This window comes from Lissotriton vulgaris, chromosome 2_1 (genome assembly GCF_964263255.1).
Source record: "Lissotriton vulgaris chromosome 2_1, aLisVul1.2, whole genome shotgun sequence".
In the NCBI taxonomy this organism is placed as follows: domain Eukaryota; kingdom Metazoa; phylum Chordata; class Amphibia; order Caudata; family Salamandridae; genus Lissotriton; species Lissotriton vulgaris.
In genome coordinates this window covers 836,806,252-836,823,764 of record NC_141687.1, presented here as the reverse complement: position 1 = coordinate 836,823,764, position 17,513 = coordinate 836,806,252, and the positions used below count along the sequence as shown (strand labels likewise).

The 17,513-nt window shown below is 42.7% G+C and overlaps 1 protein-coding gene across 4 annotated transcripts in view; it reads right to left on the bottom strand.

Moving 5' to 3' along the window:
* HDAC4 (histone deacetylase 4) overlaps positions 1-17,513 on the bottom strand; it is a 1,308,595-nt gene that overhangs the window by 423,306 nt on the left and 867,776 nt on the right. For all 4 annotated transcript variants that reach the window (XM_086956254.1, XM_086956256.1, XM_086956255.1 and 1 more), the window contains 4 exons: positions 5,234-5,365; positions 4,161-4,273; positions 3,922-4,038; positions 3,445-3,643 (listed from right to left, as the gene is read on the bottom strand). In XM_086956254.1, coding sequence (XP_086812380.1) covers positions 3,445-3,643; positions 3,922-4,038; positions 4,161-4,273; positions 5,234-5,365 — 561 coding nt within the window. The remainder of the gene's footprint in view (positions 1-3,444; positions 3,644-3,921; positions 4,039-4,160; positions 4,274-5,233; positions 5,366-17,513) is intronic.

The following is a 17,513-nucleotide window of genomic DNA, read 5'->3' as shown; positions in this document are numbered from 1 at the left end:
ACTAGTTTCACCAGGGAGTGACAAACTCGCCCTGCTTGGGGGCCTTTTTCTCAGAGAAAACCAATTTTTTCTGCATGTGTTCGGGAGCCACCACCTCCTCCCAGGCCTCAAAACTGACCTCAAAGTTCGCCTCCTTCAAAGACACTTCCAAATGTAACTCACGCCCTCTCTATTATCTTAAGGAAGACCTTCCAGTACAGAAAATTATTTTCTCCATGACTATGGAAGTGCCTTCCCAATGTGTTCTTGTGCTCGAGTGTCTGCCATTTATTGCAGTATTATACCTCTACTTGTAGTTTGTACGTTTTTACAACTTGCACACATGTCACTTTTCCCCCCTGTAATGTACTTTTTGCTACCTCTTGTATTTTGTTTGCTCATATTACTGCCTCATGCAACTTAACTTTTGCAATTTGGTCACTTGTAATTTTCTCATGTATCATTACTGTTCCTATTGTGAAGCGCTCTGCCATCTTTGGGCATTCCACGTAGGCCCACAAGTGCCTGACCTGTGCAGCACTTTCACGATAGCCATGTGAGGTTAAATTACATATAATGAGGCCCTGATTTTGAGCAGGGTGGCATAGGGTGGGGCACTTAATGCACCTGCAAATACTGGAAGATGAGGATCGGGTATTTACTGGAAGTGGTAAATACCTCCAAATTCTGAGCTCCACTCCATGAAGGTAGCATTAAAGCACCAGACTGTTGTTTTTCCTTTTTACCCGGAGTTTTTGCAAATACATTTTTTTAAACCCATCAGTGAAAAACTGCATGGGTGCAGTCATGCCTGCAAAATACAGAAGTTTCATTTGTGTGTGCTTTGCTTTGTTCCCACCTGTCCTGGTTAATTCCGGACTATTTAACACCCCCCCGCCCCCAGCTGCCACTGTGCGCCCCCTATAATGTACCTTTTGCTACCTCTTGTATTTTGTTTGCTCATATTACTGCCTCATGTAACTTAACGTTTGGTTTTGTAATTTGGTCACTTGTAATTTTCACATTTATCATTACTGTTCCTATTGTGAAAGCGCTCTGACACCTTCGGGCTTCCCACGTAGAACTCCCTTCACACTATCTCTCACTGCAAAGCCGAGAACACACGGGTACAAGGAAGCTGGAAAAAGACTTTGAAAAGCCACGGTTCTGATCATTTGGCTCGCTTCTAAAGCTTGGCATGAATCTCACGTTACCCGCAAAATCGAAGGGCTTTCAAGCGGAGCTCAGTGAAATCGCGCGCCACTGCACTTGCTACTGTTCAAACGATTGAAAAATTAAAAAGCATTGTGATGAGACATTCCTACATTCGTCTGCGACACTTACTTACCGATTTGAACAGGGTCAGGCGAGGCAAGGCACGGCAGGGCAGGGCACAACACACGGGTAAAAAGAAGATAAGCTGGAAAAATACTTTGAAAAGCCACTGTTCTGATCATCTGCATCTGACTTCCTGCATGGCTGCGCGGCGCCCCTGGCTGTTCATCACGGCGCACCAGGGCGCCGCGGCGCACACTTTGGGAACCACAGCCATATTGGGACAGAATAACAACACCACCAGCGACGTCACGTGGCACGTTTTCTGTCGGGCGAAGTGATGACGTGATGACGTGGACTGTGGCGCGCGAGGAGAGGGGATGCATAAACTGGTGTCCTGCGAGATGAGGGGAAAGACCGGACTGGCGGTAAGTGGGATGGGGGGCGGTGCGCTTGTGTGTGCGAGCGTGTGTGTGTGTGCAACGGAGGAGCGTGTGTGTGTGCGCGACGGGGGTCTCTGTATGTGTGCGTGCGTGTATGTGTGCTTGTGTGTGTGTGTCTGTGTGTGCGCATGCGTGCAGAGGGTGCCTGTGTATGTATGCTTCCCAGGAGACAGACACGGCGAGCGCGTTCGCGCGCGCGCGGCCGGCGGAAAAGGCAAAGCGCGCGACCCAGACTGTCTCCTGGGAAGCATGCTCCCTGACATAAGATCTCGGCGAGTACAGCGCTGACGCGCTGTATCGCTACGAGACCTAACCAGTGGGGCGACTCCTCCTCCGCCTTGGCAGAGGAGCTGCTCCTGCTACTATAGGAACAGAAGCCTATTACCCCAAGATATAGCTTTGGGTTCCTTGCGATTTGTAGAACCCTCATACAGCGTGATCTTGGAGTGATCCCCGCTCCTTCGTAGATCAACTATCTTGAAATTCCTCCCTTTGTAACTAATGATTCTCACTGCGGAATGATGAAATTCATTTGTTTGGAAATGGCTGTATAATTATTCCCATACAGATATGGCAGTATCAGTTGTTTCTCTGAGACCATCACACATCTTCTGGTATGATTAATTTCTACAAACCTGTGTGTTTCAGACATTAAACAGCAGTTTAATTTATTCACAGAGTTTATTCACAGTTGGGCAGAATTTACTAATAGTCAAGTTATCAGGTACACTTGATTAACAGCACCTGATTCTAATTACCACCTTAACTGAATTAAAAGCAGTAAGAGTGCAGTTTTTCACACATAGCTTCTGAACACCGACTCACTTTTCTGCATAGTGAATGATGTCAAAGTGAAACCGGAGTGGCATATGTCACAAAACATTTGATATATCTGTTAGAACTTAGTGAGGACTAGATATAAATCAGAAATACGTCAAGAGGTAAAACCAAGAACTCTTAAGAGAGCATAGTATATTTTCTGTAAACATGAGCGGTTTACAGCATTTGAAATTAAAAGTAACTGTTTGGAACACAAGGTCAAAGGTTTGGAACCCATGTCAATATATACCACATCAAGTCATGGCCCGGCATTATCACTGAGATGGAGATGGTTTTAAAGGGGAGATATTCTGGACTGGTTCATTTCAATCAAGGGAATCCAATGGCAGGAGTCAGGAAGTGGGCTAAACTGATGGAACTAAGGCAATAAAGCCCACATCATAGAACCATGTATAGGAGGGAAACAGCGTTTACAACACAACTTTTACCACGCACTACCTTTACCACGCAACTTTTACAACGACTTGCGCTGGGGGGCGCTGTAGGATAGGGAATGTTTTAATTTACTATCCAAAACCTTCCCTACTATCCACGGGGACTGGAGTTGGAATAGTAAATTAAACTATTCACTATCCAGCGCCCCCCAAACGCAAGTCGTTGTAACGACTTGCGTTGTAAAAGTTGCGTGGTAAAGGCATGCGTTGTAAAAGCATGCATAGTAACGACATACATCCGTATAGGAATGGGCAACCAGGAGCTGCTAACCCAAAGGTAAGACATGCAGCTCACAGGACTACCACACAGTGTGTCTAACACACCAGTCAAAGGCATGAACACACATGAAGAGACCCCAAATATAGGTAACTGGAATACATGAAGTACTTCTATTTAGTAATTAACTTTCTGGTGTTTGCACACATGGTCCTCTCTGCCCCTTCAGGAATATATTTTTATAATTTTTCCTCACCTGTGACCAGGGGATTCTGTGATGAAGGCTGATCTAATAAGACCATGTGTTGCAGGAGTGCACTGTGGCCATTTCCTCCCTCTCTCTCAAGGGTGCTGGCGCTCAGGTACGGCGAGAGATGGGAGCTAGGGAATAAGGAGATGCGTTGCTGTAGGTTCGAGAGGGGCAGCCGCTCCGCTTCTTGCTGTCCTCCGCCACCCTGCAAAAATATCTAGTTAGAGGAAGGAAGGACTTCAGCATAAGTGTTAACTTCAGAACACCACAACAGCCTACACGAAGCATCTGTTCCTCCAGTCTTCAAAGGATTACTTATGAGAGTTAGCTAGTACAAATTCATCAGACAGAAACCTTCTCCATCAAAGCAGGTATGTCCCAGCCACATGAGCTGTGACTAAGCAAACGCTATAACCCCACCTCTTCTGGCCAACGTGCATGCATCCCTGTCTTTGTAACACACAGGTCTGAAGTGGAGCTTACATTGGACGTTGCAGTGGCTGGCAGGCCGAGAGTAATGTTGGGAAGCGAAGGGGATGTATAAAGTGGAAGCTGACTGATGGAACCATCTCGATTCGCCAGTCTCTGAGCCAGGCCAGGCTGAAAACCAAAGCGAGACATTAGAGACTTGCAAAAAAAGGCACTCTGCTGAAAATGTGACAATTTGGCAAATCATATTAAAGGACTCTGCAAACTATGTTAGTAAAAGCACAGACCAGCACCTCTGATTGAATACTTGCAACCGAACCCACAACTCCATTCTCTGCACTGATGTTATTGGAGCTGTTATTCGGCGAGCTAGGGCCGGATCCTGGAGCGCTGTTGCACACCGAGTCTGTAAAAAAGAAATGGAAAAATCTAACTAGGAAAAAAGCAACGGAGTTAACATGCACAGCACAAATGAAGGAGATCTCACTGTTAAATTAAACAAGTGCAGCCTGCACTTTATATACATGATAGGGAGGAAAAGTGTTTTTTTCTTTTTTCGATTTTTTTCAAACAAAACTTACATTTTCACTTTATATGACATCCTAAGGTCAAGCTTGCTATGCAACAATGAACAGATAGCAACACTTAAAGCTCTAAATAGTAAGAATCCCTTTACATCCCTTACCCTTACCCTTCCGCGGGTGAGAAAAAGCCAAATGTCAAGTGCACCTTCCTGAGTATTCACACTAATACTTCCTCTGGAACATGCCATCTGGCTTCATGTATGTAGATGGAGAGTTATGGAGATCTCCGTGATTTACGACAACTGTAACCAAACTCTTTGTCCATCAAGTACTTTACAAGAGGTTGCTACAGGCTATCATATTTATGCCCCATTTCATTAATACTCAGTGCTGTTTTTCCATAGTCCGCAACATCCAAAGCTTGCTGGGCCACTCGTGGACTGTTGGGATAGTCGGTCATTTCCTTTTTAATTTAAGCAGTTTTGTGCCAAAAGTATATTGGATATCGGTCTACAGTCATCGTTAGTTGGGCACAAAATCAAGCACAAATTCAAAAGCCCCTAGCAGACATTTTCATCCCATTTTGACTTTACATTCAAACATGTCCCTGACCACAACATAGGCGTACCCAGACCGTGCTGGAAAAAGGAAAGGAAACAAGAGAGAAAACTGTAGTGAGAGTTAAAACAGGGAAAAAACATTTACGATTCAGAGAGCACATACACAATTTTTAAAGGAGGAAAGGTAGAGTAAAGCAGAGCCAACAAGTGGAAGTGGCACCTCATTTTCCTGTGGCCTTCCCTGGTGGCAGTCTTTAAGGGACCTGTGAAGTGTTCCATTACCTGGAATGTCCAGTGATCGTTTCTTCAGGGCAGTAATGCCCGGCCCGTCTTTCCTCCGCAGGAGGGGGCTGCTCCGTCGCTCTGCCACCTTCTGCTTTAGCCTGGAGCGCAATTTCAAATTTGGCTCAGATGCTGTATTGGGAGAGATCGGAACACGTGTAAACGTAATTAAAGAGAGGAGCAAATAGGATGGAAGGCCAGATCTCACATACTTTATAACTCTATTCTTTTTAATTTGTGGACATCACAAATGCATGCAAGGATAGATCTTTTTTAAAGGTAAAATGTTCACTGTAATGCTTTTTACCCTTACAATACATCTTCAATGCAAACATCTGCCAGCCTATCAGCAAACAATCACCAAATTACTGGCTGGATACAACTCCACAGCTAAGCACACTAACAGTTGGTTATACTATACACACTGATGTCAGGATAGAGTAAACATCAAACACCCCATTGTCAGGAATTATGCACAAGACAACGTTGGCTCTCAGAGGCCATTGACAACACAACCCAGGACCATAGTAGGTATCTCAATACAACTGGATATTTGTTTTACCATACCGCACCCTGCCATCCACACATATTTAAGCCAAAAATGAATATATTCCTTCTGGAAGCTGAAGCATGGAAACAGGCTAAGAAAGCAGATTGTGGTGTCTGTGAGCAGCATCTGCTCCTGCAAATGGTTAGCTGCTATCTGCTGACAGGACGCCTGCCTGTACAGACAAACTCTTGTTTCCCTACAAGGGGTAAAGAGACGGTACTGGTGATGTTAATGGAGATGTAAAGCAAGGGTAGGTTGGTGCATTAATAGAAATCGGCTGATATAAAGCCACCTGCCACACTACGACTTCATTTAGAGAAGGATGAGAAGGCCAAAAGATACCAGGAGTACAGAGAAGATGGTTACTGCCTAACCTGGATCAGAATGAGTGCTGATACAGGTGAGTACCATTTAATTTATATTAAAAAAATTACCCTGCTAGGGGGACTTCAACCTAGGATTTACAAACAGTCAAGATCACGAAGTGCACTGTTGATATTTTACCTTCAGTCGTAGACCAGGGCAGGACCAAAAATGCACTACAGTAGCTCTTTAGGCTGTTATCAACCTTTCCAAATTCGCTCTGCAGACTGTTACGGGAAACCTACATTATGACTAACCATCTGCTTATTTGTTTATAAATCCTTCCTGATGTGCACTAGTTTTACACAATCTTGTGAAAAGCTGTTCATTGCTCCTTCTCATGAAACGTGTTGTACTTTCCCCATGTGTAGCAGAATCTCTTCTGCAAATTGATGGGTTAGAAATTGAAGTATCAGACATTTGTTTTTCCTTGTTTTTAAATATTTTGTGGGTTTTCTGAGAACTCGTTCTATATTAAGGTCTTTTGTACTAGGCGCAGAGTGCAAGAGATCCAGGAGCCTAAAAATTCCACAATTTTTACCTCTGTCCTAGATGCCTCATCATAGGCCAAAAATCCATAGATTTCCTATCACATTGTGGTTTTACAAATCAAAGATCTCTCTTTCTCTACCTTTGTATTACACCCCACTCTTTTCTCATTTTCTCTTCTGTATCTGCTTATTCTGCTTTTAGCTTCAGTTACACGTGTGGCAATTTCTTTAAACTATTTTAAAACCCCAGAAAGTTCTTCTTGCATCCTGTCTGTATTTGTTTTAGTGCTCTGCGCATAGTTTCATGCATTACTGCAAGTTTTTCTTTACTAATTCTAGACATGTACAGGGTTGCGAGTTTTCCTTCATAGGAAAATACGTGGGAGGGGAGTCAAGTTTGGTTCTTTTATGTCCTGCCTGGGGTTGCTTTTCCTTTGGATCCTTGTCTATTACAATCATGGGAGTAGCAAAATTGCTACACGTGACCTTGCATATCAGTTGAGTATGTGCATCAAAGCCAGTGTTGATAGAGCACATTTATGACCTTGAGCACTTTTGATCCAGCTAGAATATTGTTTTGTCATGTACTATGTTTAAGTAGCTGATAGTTGAATAGCAGCTTAAGTCTGCATCTGTTACAATGTTTTATAATTATGCAAAGAGGTGTGGTGAGAGTAAGAGTGAACTCTCGCTACTGAACCTTTGGATGCTTCAGTACAGCCTTCCTATTCGACGAGCGTGCTACCTGATCATCCCTCTATTCCTCGCACAGGCTATTATGATTTCACACACAGGGTTTCCACTTTTTAGATTATAATTTTGGATTTGGTGTGGGCTTGTGTAAACCATTCAGGTCTTACTTATCTCTACCGATTTAGCAAGCTGCGAAGACATAAGGGGCCAACTCATACATGAGAATTTTAGTCAATTCACATTGCGCCTTATGCAATTGTTAGTTTGAAAGTAGGTTTATAAATGACTTGTGCTGTTTTCTCTTGTCTTCTAGGGAGGTCTGGTGTTGTATCACAGTTTCCTCTTCTTTGCTGGTGCAACCGCTTGCAGGCCAAACTCTATTCATAAGTTCCTTATGTGCTTGAGAGGTTGAGGATACATCTGCAACTAGACTACAGTTTTGATTCACCATTCATGGAGGATCGATGTTTTATCACCATTTTCTTGTCTTTGCTAGTGTGACTGCACAGACCATTCGGTATTCTAGTACAAGCTCAATGATCGACAGTTACAGTAGCAATTTTGTGATCACTCTTTTCTGGTACTGATATTCTTCAGTCCTTATGCAAATATTAGTTTGAGTGTGCACTTGTAACTAGTCAGTAGCTTTGCCATATTTTAGGGGGGTTGTTCTCTCTGCATTGCTAGTGGGACCCCATGAGCTCCACTGCAATAATAGTTCTGCTTGTCATATTTTGATCTTGCCTTTTTGGTATTTGTATTCTCGTAAAATAGGTTTCATGATCCACCAGGCTATTCTGGCAGTCGAATGTTCTAGATCACTTGCCCCGCAGCGTACACACAATTTTCATTCTTTTTTGCTTTTTCTGGTCTTTTTCCATAGACACTCTGATGCTGGTGCTTGTGGTTGCCATCTTAGGTTCTTGAAGGTGAATTTTGTATTGATCAACTGTGCTAGAACTCCATTAAACCTTTATTGCTAATTCAGGCAAACAGTAGCACCTTCCTTAATGCAGGCTTCTGTAGGCGATCTATACTTTTTTGACGTAATAAAAGTCAGTAAAAACCTCAAAGAACAAAGGAGAGGAGCATTTGTTTAGGTTAAAAGTGTCAACTGGACAACGTATGGCCACATTATCTAAAACTCACAATGGTGAAAGACCCAGACTACACCTTAGATTTTTTTTTTACCCCATAAGAAAAAGTGTCTGTCTGTGTCTACAAAGACATGCATAGATGCTTTGGATTAATTTTGTATGGAGAAGGGAGAGGGAGAAAAGCATAAGCGAGTAGATCCCGAGAGAGAATGTAATAGTAGTGGGCACCTGGCAGCGTAATCTTGGCAATTATTTTATTTTATTATTATTGTCTGATTTTTTATTTTATTTTTTAACATTAGCTTGAAGAACATGCACAGTCAAAATAATACAACAATCAATCAGTCATTTGATTTTCCAATGTGAAGTAAGCCAGCACATATTCCATCTTTTAAGACATTGCTCACCGCACGGTCTCCCACATATCCATCCTGGAATGCACATAGACTTACAGTGGGATAAAACATCTACCAATGCTGATTCCCTTTATCAAATCATCACTATACAGGGTAACGTACAAGTCTTATGCATTCCATCCTCAGGCACATGCACAATTAGCAAAAGTCACTGGTCACAATTAAACCCGAGCTTGTAGTCAATAAGTAATTTTGCAAGGGTATCCATATATCCTTTGGTCTCGTAGTGGCTGGTTGTATTGTAGTGTAGTGTGCAGTTCTGAATTTTCATTCCAAAGAAATGCTTCCTTGAGTCAGTCCGGTTTCTTCTGAAAGGGTTCCTTCATCCACGTCATCACTTTCCGTCTCCTGACCAGCAACAAGCGAAGTGTGACTAAGTGGTGAACAGGCTCGGACATTTGAAACATAACTCAGTAAGAGTCAATGGTGAGATGTCTACAGGCACACCAAGAACCTCGGATACAATATCTTTAACTTCCAGCTAAAATGCATTAATTAGCAGGCAGCAAAACGCCAAACGAATTAAATCTGCGTTCAAGAGCAAGCACTTTTGGCACATGGGGGCTATTGTTTAATCAAAACTATACACTTGTACCAGAGTGTAATACAAGTGGATTATCAATTTTAAATGAAAAAATGTATGGTTACAGTTCATCAATATTGTACAAATCTGCTTTATACAATAGTGTTGTAATGTATCATCATTTATCTCCAACTCTAAATCTCGTTCACAATATCTATGTGCAGGTTGTGTGGTGGCCGAACAGGAAGTGTGGAATGCAATGTATCATTTGGACACACATTTCCCAGAGTCAGGAGCAGAGATCAGTTGCGTAATTGGTGCAAACTCCAGGAGCTCTTCTAAAAAAAATGACTGAAAAATAAATTGTGCAGTCTGTTTCGGTCTGCAATATGTGAAAATGGTAAGTGCTGTTGTGTTGTTGGCGGAAGTGATTCAGAGTGAGAAATGTTCCTTATATATACAAAGAGCCTAATAATGTCATGCCTTTAATCCGTACTGCATTCACTACTACCCTTTCCATGGTGAGGTGGAGCACTGGGATGGCTGGAGAGTATATCTGCACATACCCGCCGCTTTCCTGATCATCTCTTTCAAAGCAGTGGTGGTCCAACGGACTGGAATGCTTGTGCGGTAGGGAATCTCCAGCAACCAACCTGTGTGTAATATGCTCACTTCAATTTAGTCTATTTCTATTACTAGATGTGACAGATTGTTTGAATAGGTACCAGTAAGTAGCAAAATGGACTTAAGCTGCCAAGTAATGTTTCACCACATTGGGCGCTGAGATGCCCTATGTGGAAGGGTTATTATGCCCCATCTGACTCCGGGGGGGATTATCGGCCCATGTTCATCTAAAAAAAAAAAAAAAAAACCACACAAATCACTCAAAGAACAAGTACTTACCTTTGGTAATGCCTAAAGTGTTGTAGAGAGAGAGAGTAAGAGGTTGCGTCCCCTGCCCCTCCCCCACCACCTGCTTGTTCAAGTAAAAGATAGCAGTTGTGTTGTACTTTCTCCTTTGGACGTGGCTCTGGAATACATTTAGGGCTGGAAAAATGTTTTCAATACCAAGTAACGCATGTGCTGGAGCACCTCCTGGGCAGCTATCTCATGTGTGCTCAACTGCACATATGTGAAACGTCGGTTGCTTTGAGGATGTAGGGATAATGAAATAGTTAAAGTCTTCCCATTTAACATATTCCCTATGTGTCACCATTTATTCTCCTGTTTGATCTTGCTGTAATAACTAATTGATCCTCCCATTTTCCCGTTGCTTGCGAACAGGACTCAGGTAATCTTGTGGTGGGAATAAGGAGAAAGCGAGATGGCTTCATACTGAACAGTTTAATCACTGGTCTCACAGTCAAAGACTGAGACAACTGGTGAACCCCCAAGAAAGTGTTTCTCATTTCTGAAGTTAAGGCAGACTTTTTCCCAATTCACTGTGAACTGATATTCCTCAAAGGGTTTGAGAATTTAACTGAGTTCTCTTGAAAAACATTCAGTAACTTCCTCTGGAGCTTCTCGATATACATCTGAACCCAAATGTAAATAAAAATAGTCTACATTTGTGGTCACATAATGGGGCACTGTGAGCTTACGGACACCGTCATACCCAGGCTCTGCCTATGTCAATACCGAACAAGAGTAGAAACAGTTTTGTACCCTAACACTTCCGGACTCAACCACTGGATGGAGGAATTATGAACAACTAGTGAATCTAGAAGATTTGACAGTGCATAAATGCCTGTTTTGCCACTGTGCAGCACAGCTTCATCCTCTAGGCTCGAAGGGCTGACTGGCAATAAATCAATTTGGCCAACACATAGTCTCGTCAACTTGTGGTGTTCCGCTACTTGGGAGAGGAGAAATGTTAAAGACCTAACTATGGAGGTCTTTTGAACGACGATACACCTGCTGGTTTGTAAGGCGGCAGTGTATTCCGGAGTGCGGAGGAGTCGAAATATATATTATATATATATATAATTATATATATATAAGCTCTCTGATGTTTAAGAAGTCGCTATATATATATATTTAGCGCCTTCTTAAACATCAGAGAGCTTACAGGCAACGCAGAACATAGCTACAATATTCTGAAGTCCTAGGAATCTGTCAGAGTAACACTTAGGAAACCCCACTCATTCCCATTTCAAAAAGCACCCTTTAAAGAGGAATTTTTACATAACAACGCCCTATAAAGAGTCCCAGACTACCTTCACAGTGCCTCTGCAGTCATTCAATCGAAATCTTCCTATATTTTTCGGGTCTTGCAGAATAGGTAAACATTTCGAAGTTACATTTGTAACATCATGCCTCATCATTCCCGAGCATAACAAATGCTTCCAGCATTTTGAGAAATGTTGAAGAGTCACTTGTTCTTGGTGTCTTTCAGCTTAGATGGCTCGAATCACCTAGATGCCTATCAGGTGTTCAAACATACAGAAAAAGGCTGTGATAAAAAGGGAAGCTATTATCAAGGGACTGATGAAAAAGAGCTTTACTGAGCATCAGATATGACAGACATTGAGGTTTAAATTGCTTATTACCCTGGATCAGCAATGCAGCCATTATATGAGCTATTTTCTGAAAGCCGTTCATCAGGAGTCTAACTACCAATGAATGGCCAAAACAGCACTGCACCCTGCCTTCCGCACACAGTGGAACACAGCAACAGAGCTGCAGATCAGCAGTTCGTATAAATACCATTATGCCTCATCAATAATGCAAAGCCGTTCCTGTAACTACAAACGAGCCCCATGCAAGAGCAGCAAGGAGAGGGAGCAACGAGCGGGGGAAAGAAGAGAGAATACTTGGGGTGCAGTGGGGAGTAGGTGGGGCGCAAATGGATAGTAAAATACAGTAAACGGAGGTATTTAGGGATACAAAGTGGGACGGAGAAGGTGATAACAGTGCAGGGTGTTCACCTGTCATGCAAATAAAAAAAACGAAAAATAGACAAGAGTACCGGAGAGTGATATATGCTCTGGAGTGTTTACAAAATATATTAAAGCATATAGAGCCTGGAAGGCTAAGAAAAAAAGAAAGAAAAAATTAGGTACCATACGTTAAAAAAAAAAGGAGCCAATGTTTCAGGAATTCCAGAATTTATCTTAGAAAGCAAAGAGAATTTTTTTTTTTTTTCCAATTCATAGAAATTTGAATTTATTCCCACAAATGGTGCCCAGCGAAAGCCAGCTATGGATACGCAATTGGAGAGATAAGAACCAGTGTCTCTGGAGTTGTGGCCAGTGTCAACATGGGAGTTACCAGTGGGAATTCGACAATGGGATCAAAGCATAGCCCTGCGCCAAAAAGAGCAGAGTTCAAACACGATCAGTCTGGTCCAAGAAAGGACCCGCCTGCAGAAGCACGACTGAAGGTCAGAAGGTGCACAAGACAAATTCAAAACCATGTTCAAGAGTGGCCGCATGGCCTTTTTGTTCACTGTAACATGGGATGGCCCAGGGCACTAAACCGGAGTCAGTTCATTGGAGCACCAACTTTGAGACCTCTTCCTGAGGCATGAGAATCAGGGAGGAAGATAAATTCACCCGTACTTTCTCTTGAAGTTACGACTTTGTCCTTGACTTTCCATCAGGATGTGAACCAATATGACCTTGAACTTGCAGGGGACCGACCTTTGCTTATGTTCAGCAAAGTAGAATTTGGGGTCCCGGTCCCCGATGGCCTTCAGATGCATCATGGAGCACGTGTCACAGAACTTAGAACTGTGTTTGGTGGCGAGATACCAAAGGCAGACTTCATGCAGGTCTGAGACACGTGCAGGACAGTTTAAACCCTGTCATCTTGTGGCATGACATACCTGTGATGGAGCAAGTATTCGCACATTAAGCGACTTGCATGTATTCAAGAACCTCAAATAACCTTAACTTTGTAATCAATCCGTTGTGTTTTACTAATATTGCACATTTTACCAGGGGTGTCCCTGTGACGCTTGCCTATGTGTTTTCTAAAACGTAATACGCTTGCCTTTAAAATGGTTTTTGCTTTGCGGGAATTTAGTCTGCGCATGCGTCGGTCATACCCATGTGATGTGACGCACTCGCAGTTCTGGTGGGAATTTGTTGCTCATGCGCAATACAGCTAAAATAGCCGCTTTTTTCTCATATGCTCAGAGCTTGCATTGCCGCTTTTGCAAAGCCATTTGTTCTGCACTTACCCTAATGCTATAGTTATTGTAAAGAGAGGGGTGTAGTATAGCCAATCATGGTATACAGTGTATTCATTTTTTCTGTGTTTCTAAAATGTTTTCGCTTGCTTTTCATGTATCGTATTCTTTGGGCCTAGGAGGCGCATGATACTCAATCTTTGAAGCCCGTATGGTACCAGTCACGTGATGGGGAAAAGAAAGCCATGCAGCAGTGGAACCCAGCCAGCTGGCAGACACAGCCAAGATGCTCCTGGGAACCTGAACTCCAACCTAGCGGGACGAAGCTGAACTGTACCTGCAATTGCAACAATTGTATTTCACTGCTGTGTAACCTATTGTACTCTGTAAATCTTATGCCATGGGAACTAGAATGTAAGGGGTGGGTGCGAAAATTGAATATTAAGCCTGAGAAAGTCTAAAATTTAGGTGGTGTGATGATCTAACCTCCTCCTTTGGCCAATCAGAAGTTGGGGATCCTTTCACTTGCAACATTGGGGGGTGGTACACTGACCCGAAAACAGTATAACTAGCCTAGGTATTTGTCCGACTTGTCCGAATAGCTGACCTGTCACTGACCCAACAAACTCTATAGGTGATTGATACAGAGAGCTGCGGAGCACTCTGTCCGTATTTTCCACAAACCCAGTCGGGGTTTTGGGAACCTTAAGTGCTGGTGAAGCACTTTGCTGGGAAATTCGAGAACCCAATAAGGGTTATTGGCAGATTCCTTGCAGAGAGGGAGTAGCGCAGGTGTTGCAACCAAAGCTGCAGGTGTTGGTCGCACCCTTTGGTGAGCCCGGTCCTGATCCAAATCCTGGGGTTATCCTGTCCTGACTATCCATGAGCCGTACCTGCTCGCCTAATGGCAACCTAAGTCCTTGAGGGTCCTTTCCCGCCTTTTCCACCTGACCCGTGGCCAGGGTTAGCCTTCAACCTATCCTAGGTAAGTATAACTGAGTGTGGGTGTTCCTTTATCTAAACTTCCTTTCTAACGTCTCGAATAAAGCATAATTGCCTACGTTCCTTTTCTCCCCGTCTTTCTATAAATGAGAATTTCATGAATTATTGTCTATTAGCATGTTCCACTTCTCTTCCTACCTTTAGTCAAATGCTGAATCGTTTGCCTATATAGTTTGTTCCATTCTTACCCTCCCTATAGAGAATAAGCACATCCTGATAAATCAAATTGCATAAGTTTCAGGTTCCTCTGAATCGTTAGTGAATTTCGAAAGTCTACTTGATTAGTATGTTCCCTTTCTTTACCCGCCTTTAGTGAAATTGTGAAAGTCTATTAATCAAAATAGCGTGTTCCTTATTTTTCGGTTTCTAAATGATTCTTAAGCTCATTCATAGCTATACAATATTTCTAATTCTAGTTATAGATAGTTTGATCTGTGTAAATTTCATGCTCATGGCATTTGATGATGAAGATGATTAGATAATGGTTTTCAAAACTTCCCGAGTTTGTGGTTATTATAAAAGAGATAAACATTTTCCAATGTGAATATGGTATTTGTGTTGTCTATTTGTCCCACAGCTAGCTCCCTGATCCATTGTGATCTTAGGTACCTGTGACGAGGATTGGTAAGTCAGGTACACGAAGATAGAAAAGAAGGAAAACTGAACTACTGATAAAAGTGTGTAGGTTACCTGATTAATGTGTAATGAAAAATATTCTTATGGGCCCAAGTGTGCACTATTTGGTAATAAAAGTTAGTCGGGTGACCTGCGCGCTCTATCAGTAATTTTCTGGTAGCAGAATGATGGTTAGGGATTAGTTAAAACAGGTAGATAGGTTATTGTTGATAACTATATGAAATAAAATTGCTGCTAAAATTTTTGCTGCTAAAAGTATTGATCGATCGAATATAAAATTGCTTTGAAATGTTATGAAATGTTTTTTAAATAATTTTGATGAAATGCTGCTATATTGATTTATGTATTAACAACTCGTTAGTGATTGTTATATGTTGTCTGGAATCCCCGGGCGCTGAATAGCGGGTGGTGAGGAGAATCCACTTTGCAGAGAGGTCACTTACGGTGAGGAAAATTAGTGCATGGTTTGGCAGAACTGGAAGCGCTAATTAGGGTTTTCTGTATGAATAGTTGAATAAATGATAGCAACAAATTCGCTAATGAAACTTCAGTTGTGATATAACCTAGTAAGGGTCACACGAGAAGGAGTAGTAGGTTCGTCGGTGTTTGAGTGATAGCAAAAGAGTTCGCTAGTGAAACTTTAGACTTAGTATATATCCCGAAAAGAGTGGATGAGTCAAAGAAGTAGCAGGTTCTCTAATGCTTGTGTGAAGGGGAGGCAGAAGCGTCTATCCGCAGTATATGAAAAGTAGACAGAAGAGGTTTACTTGCAGTGAAACAAATCTTTCCTTTCTAGACACTCTAGTACAATGGCGAATGTTATATGTTGTAAATTAAATAGAGCACTTGCACTTTAAGAAAAGAAATTGAGTTTCCGTTACCTTGTGAAGGAGGGAGTCAGTCGCGGAGCTGCGCTGACGTCACTCTGTGCCGCGCTGGTATTGGTCGAAACAGCAGGTGTGTAACAGAGCTGGTATTGTAAAGGAGGGGTGAGCGCCGGAGTGTGAGAACGCGTCTCACGGAAAGGCCGCGCTCCCATTGGTCGAAAATATTTGCAACCACAGTGTTGTTTGGTTGTTGAAATTTACAAGACGCGCTAGTATTGGAAGAAAATTAGTAAACAGGAGTACGTAATTCACGCACAAACTAGGTTTTACGAAGTATATGTGGTATCCAGAATTTTTTACCTGATCCGAAATACTTAGGTTTTGGTAAAGATCAGATGTTAAGAGGCAGACCTTATAATATGTACGGAAGCAAAAGAAAAATGACTCTCGTAGACAAAGTTAAAAATTACTTCAAGCAGGATAAACCCATCAAAACTAGAGAGGGTATAATCATTCCACCACCTAATACTCCCGCATCATTTATGTTATTTGACCGAGGGTATCATACCTGTGTGTGGTTAGAAAATTGGGTGGAATATACCAAAGACGACGGAGTTTTAGCATTTCCTTTAGACCAGGGGTACTCATTGTACGGCCCGCGGGCCGCTGGCGGCCCGGCAAGCCTTCCCTGGCGGCCCGCGGACCTTGCAGACATCGTACCCGATTTTTTTTTTTTTTTAAAAGGCTGTCTGCAACTCGAGCTCGACTCTGAGACTCTGCTGCCTGTGGGGGCCGGGCGATTTCCGCCGTAGTCAGAGTGGGGCTGCAGGGGCGCTGAGAGGTGACAATAGCCTCATTAACATGCTAATGGTCAGACCATTAGCATGTTAATGAGGCTATTTTCACCTCTCAGCGCCCCTGCAGCCCCACTCTGACTACGGCGGAAATCGCCCGGCCCCCACAGGCAGCAGAGTCTCAGAGTCGAGCTCGAGTTGCAGACAGCCTTTTAAAAAAAAAATGAGGGAGACATAGGGAGGGAGGGAAAGCGAGGGAGGGAATAGTGCTACATGGGCTTAATTTGCGCCGGAGCTTTTCGGTGCTCATTGTGGCTTGTAGCAATGATACGATCTGCTGCATGACTTCCAATATGCCTGCCCTGGAAAGGCATTTCGCCTGAGCACGGGTTGACAGTTTTATACGGAGGAGCCCCTTTGAGCAATGCTAGCAGGAAACTTGGTGTGTGTGTGTAAAATGAGTCTAAAAAATACTGGCTTCTGGTGATAGTTACTTTTTGTTGACTTTAAATAGATGTCATGAAATGTGCATAACGTTACTGGAGAATACTATGCTCAATGACCTATGAAGCCATGTAGTACTCGTATTAAATGGTTGTTACAGTCATGTACCTAAAGCTTAAAATAACTATTGTCTTATGTATGATGTTGCCTACTACCGATTCAGCATTTCTTGTTTACATCTTCTGTCGTAGGAGTCCTTCCTATGTAAAGAAATCCTGCCCACTCACGTGAATTTCTACATTGAGGATCACA